Raw genomic sequence first — 11,127 nt, forward strand, 5'->3', positions numbered from 1 at the left:
GCCTCTTCTCCTAGGAACCAAAGGGATAATATCAAAAAAAAATATTTAAATTTTATTTCAAATATATGAAGTAAATTTTATTTATAATTCATTATGGGGTAACAATTTTTATAAAAAAAACCGGATATAAATGTATTTATCATACTTTAAAAAAATGTATTTATTATGATTACACTTGGTCAAATCTAACCGTTATAATGAGATAAAGAGAACTTTTTTCAAACAATATTTATTTTTTTGGTCAAGGTCAAACGATATTTAAAATTATACAAGTTATATTTTATTTCAAAGTCAAAATAAAAGTACAAATGATGAAAATTCAAATATATGATAAATATAAATGAAAATATCTAAATCATTAAAAAAATCGTCTTAATTGATAAGGATAATGCATAATATATATAAAGTCGGGGTTCAAACCCGACAAATAAAAACCAAATCTTTCCCTTTCTTCAAAAAAAAAAAAAAATCCATAAAAACAAATGAAAAACCAAATCTCATATCAACAGAAAGCCCTAACTAAAATTAAATAAAAAAATTGTCCAATATATCTTTTAGTCTTTTAAGTTTAACATTTTATCGAATTAATTCTTTTAGTTTTTTTTTTTGTTTTAAATTAGTCCTTTATGTCAGTACAAGTGAGCATGTTAGTCCTTTAATTATTTTTTGTAACAAATTGATCCATTTTTTCATACAACTTTGTTAAAAAGTTCTTACATGACCATTTAACATTGAGGTCGAATGTCCAAAAAGTGTTTCCGACATCAAACAATACTACTTATATACATTTTTTTTTCTTCTAATTGTTTGTCAATTCAATCTTAGTTTTAGAAATGAATATTTAATCAAGAACATTATGAATCAATCAAATGATTTTTCCCTTAAAAAAAGTAATCGAATGATTTTTGTTTCAAACTAAGATCGAATAATACACCTATGTACCCTAGTTTGAGATAAGTGAATTTAGACCTTCCAACTTAGCTATAAACGTCTGCATACACACTTTTCAACCGAGTTTGATGAAAAGAAGGTAATGTGAATATATTTTCTGATTTAAAGGATTATGTGCACACTTGTACTAAAATAAAGGACCAATTTAAAACTAAAAAAAAAATTAAAAAAACAAATCTGATACAAACATTAAACTTAAATGACTTCAGAATGCGTTTGACCTAAAATTCGAAAACGCTCCTTTCCTTTTTCTTCCTAGGTAATTGATTTTTTAGTTCACACTTTTCTTCTTTTGTCATCATTCATCATCACACCATTCACAACTTTATGTTACTTTCATCTATATATATATATATATATATATATATATATATATATATATATATCTATTCATTCATAGTCTTTTTTCAATCACTATTTTCACTGCATTGTCATGGATTCACATGAACTAGAACCACCACACCCTCACCCACACCACCTTCAACCTGAAAATGTTGCCCCCAATCCACTCGCAAAGTATGTACCAACCACCATGATGGAACTTGCCACAACTCAATTCCCTATTCTCAACATGGAGAGTAACCCTTCCCCTTTTTTTGATTCGTTCAACAATGGCTTTGGTCCTTCCACCTTGAAGCCATGTGTTGGTGCTTCATCTGGATCTGGTTCAATCAAGAAAAAGAGGGGCCGACCGAGGAAATACTTCCTTGATGACAACATTACTTTGAGCTTGGGATCAGGCCCGATCCATGATGCTACCATCACTTATCCTTCTAATTCTATTGTGAAGAAGAGTACAAGGGGAAGAGGAAGGCCTCGTGGCTCTTTTAAGAAGAAGCAGGAGGTTGAAGTGCTTGGTATGTTAAATTTGTTTCTTTTTTATTATTTGAATTTAAATTTAAATTTGATCGATTATTTGATTCTCATTTTCATTCTTGTTGTTAATTTCTTAGGAGTTACTGGCACTTCTTTCTTTCCACATTTGATCATTGTGAATCCTGGAGAGGTATGCTATCAAACATATAATTAATTCCAATACTAACATGCAATCTATATATGAAATTAATTGCCTTTCACTATTTTAAAATTTTGGTTACTTTATGTTTAAATGCTAATGTAGACTTTGACGATGTTATAAAGGTGGTGACTTTATATGTTAAAATGCTAATGCAAATTTTGGTTACTCTATGAGTTGAAATGTTCTTTTGCTACGAATAGTTCTAATCAAAATGTTTATCTTGTAGGACATTGTTGAAAAACTTATGACATGTTGTCAGGGAGGATCTAATACAGAGATGTCCATTCTTTCTGCTCATGGTTTGGTAGGCATTGTCTCCCTTCATCGGGAAGGAAGGATTGTTACTTATGAGGTAGTACATTTTACATCTTTTTTATTAGAATCCATTCAATAACTACGTATCTAAGTGTGAAAAGGTTTTTCTTTAACTATTATAATTAGAAGAGATATGAAATCTGATATAAGATGCATGTATATTTGTTGTTCATATATTATAAAGCTAGCATTCAGCATTAAAACAACCCATGGAAGAGGCATGGTGGATATAATTCACACATAATCCACCATGTCGTAAGAGCAATTTGACAACACTAACACATGGAGAACATGAAATGAAGTTTCCCCGTTCCATTGTCTTCTCTTTTTTTATGCTATCTTTGTATTTTTGTTGTTCAATTTTTAATATTCATTATACTCTCCTTGTAACAAAATAAAAGCCAAAAGGATTTAGAAATTTAAATGTTTTTAGACTAAAAACATTGAACTTTTTAGATTCATTATACGTGTATTTTGTTTGAGAGTGGGTACATAAACCAATCCATAATCGGTCTTGCATGTATTTATTTATTATCTTCTAGCACATAATCAGTCTTTTTCATATTTTTCTACTAAGATATATTTGGCTTTTAAAAAGGAAATCTATCACAATCAATTCATCAAACTGTTTTTTTTTTAATCTGAAATAAAAAAAGCAAGTGTACTTTGTGGATGCTGGCTCGAATAAATAATTTTGATTATTTTTTATTTTGAGTTTTATATCTTTGATTAATTTCATTTTTTGAAGTATATTTCATGGATTAAAATTTGTGCACACTGTTTTCGTATGATTGTACGGTCCTAAGGATCTTTAACGCTAAACTTGTGATAGTTGGGTTAGAGATTTAATAATGGTTGTCTATATAATGGTGGTAAATAATGAATTAGATATTATTTTTTAATTTTGAACGGTAAATGATATGATCAAATAATGAGTTTTTCATTTAAGTTGGTATATTGCTATGGTTTAAGGTTAATTTTCTTGTCTACGCTACTTTTTTTTTTGTGAGTGCAACTATAATTATATATTATTGGTAGGATTTTACGATTCTTTGAACTGCAATCTATCAAACCGTGACGATCTTAATCAGAATCTCAACTTTGACAACAATGGTGAAATCATACACTTTCAAATCATTATTGAGACTATTTAGTCATTCTACTTTTAGGATTACAACTATATATATTCATATGTTGAGTCTGTCACTTGTATTTTTGTGTGTTGGCTTTGTTTTCACTAATGTCGCTTCCTATGGTTATTTGAAACTTGAAAGTAAAAAAAATTGATGTTTTTTTTTGGAGATGTTTTTGTTTGTGTGTACTCTGATGGTTGGTTTATATAACTAAATGTGTTTTAGTTTAATTTTCTTTCTATGCTGTCTCTTTTATCACAGGACAAGTTTGAACTTTTATCCCTCTTAGGCACATTAGAACCATCTGATAATAGTGGTGGTTGTAAGAAAATGAGTAACTTTAAGGTGTCTCTACTTACTCCGAATTCACACCTTTTGGCAGGCGTAGTTGTTGATAAGCTTATTGCGGCATCATTGGTAAAGGTATTGTTCTCATATGATAAACAATTTATGTTGATTTTTTAAAATCACATCGTGAATGTAACTTAATGGGTGTTGATAGTTTTTTCTGCATGAAGGATTGATCAAACTTTGTTGCATCAATTTTATGACTTTTTAATAATCGTTTACAGATCACGGTGGGTAGTTTTACTTTGAGTGGAAAAAAGGCTAGCTCGAATAACTTGAAAGTCGGGCCTTCTTTGACGCCATCGTCCCAATTTGCTGCTCCAGCCGGTGTTATCTCTCAAGGGCCTTCATTTGGTTCCTCTAGTGGCAATGAGACTAGTCCTTTTAGTCAGGGGTCCGGAATCTACAATAATGCTAATCAGCTCATTCCAACTATATCGATGTACCAGAGACTGTTGGCTCGCCAAGTTCAATTGTAAGGATGAGCTTTTAAGATTACCAGTGCAGTAGCAGGTTGTTTGCATGACATTTGTTCAAAGTTGTGGTTGCTGGTCGAATTCTGGAAGGGTAACAAAGAATTGAAACAAATTTTAGGGGAGTTTATCAATAAGTTCTATTTATGCTTTTCTTCGTTTTTTTCTTCTGTTTGGTTAATGAACTTATGGTGGTTTTAGATATGCTTGTGACTATATTAGAAATATGAGTTATGCATTGTCTCAATTGAACTCGATGTTTCCAAATTTTATTCATCGCATTGACAACTTTCACCCTATTTTCTTTATCATTGTTGTTCTTAAAGAGATTATATGGCTGCTGAAATGGAAAATAGTACATTATTTCATCTCATTTAATTCGTCCAGTTTTTTTTTTACAAGTATATAGATATTCAGTAATATATAAATTCAAGAAATTCGTCACATTAGTGTGAGAGTATAAGTGTATTACACTTCTTTAAAAGAAAAAAATGAGTGTATTACACTGACCACAAAATCTTCCATGCATGCTTAAAGGACAATGTGATTAAAAAAAAGTTATAGTTTGTGTTTGTGAGACATCTACGTTAGATGGAGAAAAATGTTTTAAGAGATTAAAACCTTATAATTTTCTTAATACAAAATATAAACACTACTTTTACATATACTTAGACAATTCTATATTTAAAAATCACTTCAAGTTATTTCTAGATACATAATATTTAATTAAAAAAAATTACGTAATATTTCAAGAAATTTTATTTGATTGTGAAGTATATATAACATTAATCTATTTATGAGAAATTTTATTGTTCATGCAGAGTCTTGGTAGATTTGTTTACTTCATTCCAAATCAAGCATATAGTCTACTCTATGCTTCCTAACTTCTCCAGTACAGTGTGTGTATAATTGTAAAGGCTTAACAACTTTTTTACTCAACAGAAGGCTATATATTTATTGATTTGTCCATTGTTTAAGATAGTAATGTTTTAAGGAAAATGCTTAACATCGCGACAAAAGTTTCACGAATATCACATGAGAAAAGCTCAAAAGCGGTGATTTCTTTGTTTTATCTCTTTTTGGTCATACCATTTATCTCTCCCCTTGTTTCCTGCTGTTCCACTTCATCTCCAGATTCTCTTCATTGTATTATTTTATTGGTTCTCTTCAATTACCAAAGTTTAGAGACGTGAGAAAGTTGTCTTTGCTTATTGTCTTTTTCTGAGCATACAATGTTTGCTTCAGCCTTCATGTGTCTTCATATGTAGTTGGTGACCAAGTTTTGAGTGGAAAAAAAAGGTAGAGAGTAATAACTGTGAAATGGAAAACGGCAAAAACTTATAAAACATAATTCGTGGGATATTCGCGAGACTTTTTGTCGCTACATATATAGCATAGCCCATGTTTTAAACCCTACTTTATATTGTTCAGTCAAACTTGAGAAGCGGTTATATATATACTGCATCATATTTCTGTGAGAGAAATCCTAGTCGTCTCTTCTCTTTTCATTGAGTATATGTAAAACATGTTGTTGTCTTATTTATCTCTCGACTTGTTATGTATAAATCTCGTCCTCGTCTCCATTTGGTATGTGGGGATCTCTCTTTGCTCATTTTTCTTTAAATGGTATGTGTATAGATCTATCTATTAACTTGTTCCTTTGATTCTTCATTTTTTTTTTTTTTTTTTTTACCGTTTTTGTTATTCATGTGTCGTATATTTATATTGATATCAAGAATGGAGAGCATCTAAGAACAATGGAGAGATATCTATAATAGAGTTAATGAAGTTTATTACCAAAAAATTAAGAACAAATTTGTCAAGACTTGTAAACATGTAGAGCTCTATTAGATGTATATTTGAAATGGAAAGTTCCACATCTATAGTAGCTTTAGATCACTTTTAGATTGGAAGTGGTTAACGTAGACATCTATAGTAGATCACTTTTAGATTGGAAATGGAAGTGGTTAATCTGTTACTTGTCGTTTTTACCATTTTTGTTCTTCCCTTTTAGATTGGAAATGGAAACAGTTGATCTCAAGTGGTTAATGAGCTCTAATAAAAGATGAATTGTTCATGAAAACCTTAGTTTAATTCTTGGGTGAGATAATTTTTGACCAAACTTTGATTAACTCAGGATTGATCTTTGAATTATCAGAGCATCTTTCCTTAGGAATAGAAGGGATAACACCCAATAATTTTACTTATATTTTATTGCAAATATATAAGGTAAATTTTATTTATAATTCATTTGGGAGTAAGAATTTTTATAGAAAAAAAAACGTATATAAATGTATTTATTATAATTACACTTGGTCAAATATAACCGTTATAATGACACAATTAGAGCTTTAGTCAAACGATATCTTAAATTTTATAATTACTCTTTCAACCGGAAATGCCAAAATTTTTAGTTGGACGCGTTCGTCATGGTTCATAGTTAGGACCTCAAGTTTTAGTGATGCTTACCACTTCATCTATAAACCAAAATAAAAATTTATGTACGAAAATTTTGACTAAATTATAAACAATAAATAATATACTTTTTAGGGATATTAAAAAATAGTTGTTCATATTTTTTTTTGTTACCATGATATTTATACGAAGTTTCTACCCGTTTAACGGTGACTAATCTCCAGAAAAACATGTGGGGCAGACAAGTTTAAAGGGTTCGATTGAACTCCATATTTTTTGCACACACAAGAATAAGAAATTGAACCTTTAACCACATGTTTAAAGGGTTCAAGTCCCTAACCACTTGAACCGATAGATTGTTGGTTATTCACATCTATCATATGCAACATTAACAACAATTAAGTCTATTTCCTAATTAATTACTCTTATTACTAATAATTTGATTATTGAATATAAAATAATTAAATAAGGTATTTTACGGATACATACATCTTACATGAGATGAGTGATTACAACTTATTTATATTAATGAAACAATTGATCTCAAGTGGTTAATGAGCTCCACTAAAAGATGAATTGTTCATGAAAACCTTAATCTGATTTTTGGGTGAGATAATTTTTGATCAAACTTTACTTACCTCATGATCGATCTTTGAATTATAAAAGCCTCTTTTCTTAGGAATCAAAGGGATAACACCCAATAACTTTACTAATATTGTTTTTTTGCAAAAATATGAAGTAAATTTTATTTTTAATTCATTCGGGAGTAACATTTTTTTATAAAAAAACGTATACAAATGTATTTATTATACTTTCAAAAAATGTATTTATTATAATTACACTTGGTCAAATACAACCGTTATGATGAGATAAAGACAACTTTAGTTAAACGATATTTAATTTTTGGTCAAGGTTGAACGACATTTTAAATTATATAAGTTATATTTTATTTCAAAGTCAAAATAAAGTTATATTTTATATTCCAAACGTCAAAAAAATATATTTTATTTTTAAAAGAGATGATTTGAAAAAACGTAAAGTAAATACAAATGATGAAAATTCAAATATATAATAAATATAAATGGAAATATCTCAATAATTAAAAACAAATTCGTCTCTGTGAGCTTATGTTAATTGGTAGAGACAATGCATAATATACAAAACAAGGGTTCTATCCGGTCAAATAAAAGCCAAATCTTTCCCTAGAAAAAATAAAAAATAAAATTTAAAATCAACAAAAATCCCTAAATAAAATATAAAAAAAATGGCCAAATGCATTTTAGAGTTTTAAGTTTAACGTTTGTATCAAATTAATTTTATTTTAGTTTTTTTAGTTTTAAATTGATCTTTTATGTCGGTAAAAGTAAACAAGTTAGTCCTTTAATTAATTTTTGTAACAAATTGATCTATTTTTCATACAACTTTGTTAAAAAAACATTGCTTACATGACCATTTAACACTGAATGTCCAAAAAGTGTTTATGACACCAAACATAATTATTTATATACATTTTTTTTCTTATTGTTTGTCAATTCAATCTTAATTTTAGATATAAATATTCATAAAGAACATTATAAATTAAGTAATTGAATGATTTTTCTCCTAAAAAAAGTAATCGAATGATTTTTATTTTAAACTAAGACCAAATTACACACCTATGAACCCTAGTTATCAGATAGATGAATTTAGATCTTCCAACTAAGCAATAAACGTCCACATACACACTTTTTAACCGAGTTTGATGAAAATAGGGTAATGTGAATGTATTTTATGACTTAAAGGATTGTGTACACTAACATAAAGGACCAATTTAAAACTAAAAAACTAAAAGGATTAATCTGATACAAACTTTAAACTTAAATGACTCCGAAATGCGTTTGACCTACAAAAATCTAAAACTTTCCTTGTTTCCTCTTTCTTCCTCGGTAATTGATTTTTTGGTTCACACTTTTCTTCATTCGTCATCATTCATCATCAATTCAAATGAAACTGGTCACAACTCAATTCCCTATTCTCAACATGGACGTTAACCCGTCCCCTCTTTTTGAGCCTTTCAACAACAACACTGATCCTCCCACCTTGAAGCCAGGTGTTGGTACTTCATCTGGATATGGTTCGATCAAGAAAAAGAGAGGTCGACCGAGGAAATACTTCCTTGATCACGACATTACTTTGAGCTTGGGATCAGGCCCGATGCATGATGCTACAATTACTTATCCTTCTCATTCTATTGTGAAGAAGAGTACAAGGGGAAGAGGAAGGCCTCGTGGCTCTTTTAAGAAGAAGCAAGAGGTTGAAGTGTTGGGTATGTTAAAAATAATTCTTTTTTATTATTTTAATTTTAATTTTGTCACTTATTTGATTCTTATTTTCATTCTTGTTGTTAATTTCTCAGGAGTTACTAACACTTCTTTCTCTCCACATTTGATTGTTGTGAACTATGGAGAGGTATGCTATTAAACCTATAATTAATTCCAACATTAACATGTAATATATATAATTAATTGCCTTTCATAATTTTAAAATTTTGGTTACTTATAAGTTGAAATGTTAATGTAGATTATGACGATGGAAGAAGGGAGGTTACTTTATAGTCTATTTTGTTACGAATACTTCTAATCAAAATGTTTATCTTATTTTATTTTGTAGGATATTATTGAAAAACTTAAGACATATTTTTAAGGAGGACCTAATACTGAGATGTCCATTCTTTCTACTCATGATTTGGTAGGCATTATCTCCCTTCATCGGGAAGGAAGTATTGCTACTTATGAGGTAGTACTTTTTTGGTTCTTTTTTATTAGAATACATTCAATAACTAATGTATCTAAGTATGAAAAGGTTTTTCTTGAACTATTTTAATTAGAAGAGATATGAAATATGATGTAAGATATACATTTATTCATATATTATAAAGCTAGCATTCAACATGTCATAGTGGTGTCTTTGTCGAGTTATAACCGGTGTTCCTCTCAAAATAAATTTGGTATTGTGGCCTATGGAAACTCACACATAATCCACCGTGTCTTAAGCGCAATTTGACGACACGGACACGTGGAGAGCATGAAATGAATTTTCCGCGTTCCATTGTATTCTCTTTTGTTCTACGGTGTTTGTATTTTTTCTTTCTTTCAATTTTTAATATTCACTATACTCCTCTTGTAACAAAATAAAAGTCAAAAGGATATATATATATATATATATATATATATATATATATATATATATATATATATATATATATATATATATATATATATATATATATATATATATTTATCAAATACATTTGACTTTTTAGATTTAATTTATGTATATTTTGTTAGAGAATGAGTACATAAACCAATCCATAAGTTTAGCACAATCCAATTTTAATCGTGATATCCAAAAAGTACATTGCTTTTATTGCACAATCCATAAGGACTTGCATATATTTATTATCTTCTAGCACATAATCAGTCTTTTTCATATTTTTCTACTAATATATTTAGCTTTTAAAAAGGAAATCCATCACAGTCAATTTATCGAAGTGTTTTTTTTTATTGAAATAAAAAGAAAATGTACTTTGTGGAATTGCACCATTGTGTGCTGGCTTTATTTTTACTAATGTCGTTTCCTATGAAGTCAAATAAATTGATGTTTTTTATTTATTTTTTATTTATAGAAGGAAGTTGCATCTTTAGTTTTGTTTGTGTGTATTCTGATGGTTGGTTTATATAACTAAATGTGTATCAGTTTAATTTTCTTTCTATGTTGTCTCTTATATTATAGGACAAGTTTGAACTTTTATCCCTCTCAAGGTGTCTCTACTTACTCCTAATTCACGCCTTTTGGGGGTCGTAGTTGCTGATAAGCTTATCGCGGCATCGTTAGTAAAGGTATCGTTCTTAAATGATATACAATTTATGTTGATTTTTAAAAGCACATCGTGAATGTAACTTTATGGGTGGTGATAGTTTTTTCTGCATGAAGGATTGATCAAACTTTGTTGCATCAATTTTATGACTTTTTAAGAATCATTTATCGATCACAATGGGTAGTTTCACTTTGAGTGGAAAAACGACTAGCTCGAATAACTTTGTGTGACATTTGTTCAAAGTTGTGGTTGCAGGTTGAATTCTGGAAGGGTAACATAAATAATTGAAGCAAATTTAAGGGGAGTTTATCAATTAAGTTCTATATATGCTTTTCTTCCTTTTTTTTTCCTTCTGCTGATTAGGATTTTCAAATTATTTATGAAACATTGCTAGTGATGGTTACTTTTGGTTAATGCAACTTATGGTGGTTTTAGATATGCTTGTGACTATATTAGATATATGAGTTATGCATCGTCTCAATTGAACTTGGTATTTTCAAATTTTGTTCATCGCATTGACAACTTTCACCCTATTTTCTTTATCATTGTCTTTCTTAAATAGATTATATGGCTGCTGAAATGGAAAATGAGTGTATTACACTGACCACAAAAACTTCC

General features: G+C 29.1%; 2 protein-coding genes across 2 annotated transcripts; both read left to right on the forward strand.

Moving 5' to 3' along the window:
- Positions 1–1,384: 1,384 nt before the first annotated feature.
- Positions 1,385–4,244, forward strand: LOC11426960 (AT-hook motif nuclear-localized protein 8). Its single transcript, XM_003611336.1, has 5 exons — positions 1,385–1,808; positions 1,905–1,957; positions 2,196–2,321; positions 3,679–3,840; positions 3,990–4,244. The coding sequence occupies exons 1-5, from the start codon at positions 1,385–1,387 to the stop codon at positions 4,242–4,244; spliced, it is 1,020 nt and encodes a 339-aa protein (XP_003611384.1).
- Positions 4,245–8,672: 4,428 nt separating this feature from the next.
- Positions 8,673–9,272, forward strand: LOC112421936 (AT-hook motif nuclear-localized protein 10-like). The gene is made up of 3 exons (XM_024784141.1): positions 8,673–8,958; positions 9,049–9,101; positions 9,213–9,272. Exons 1-3 carry the CDS (start codon positions 8,673–8,675, stop codon positions 9,270–9,272), a joined length of 399 nt encoding a protein of 132 aa, XP_024639909.1.
- The last annotated feature ends 1,855 nt before the right edge of the window (positions 9,273–11,127 follow it).

This window comes from Medicago truncatula, chromosome 5, assembly GCF_003473485.1.
Source record: "Medicago truncatula cultivar Jemalong A17 chromosome 5, MtrunA17r5.0-ANR, whole genome shotgun sequence".
Lineage (NCBI taxonomy): Eukaryota > Viridiplantae > Streptophyta > Magnoliopsida > Fabales > Fabaceae > Medicago > Medicago truncatula.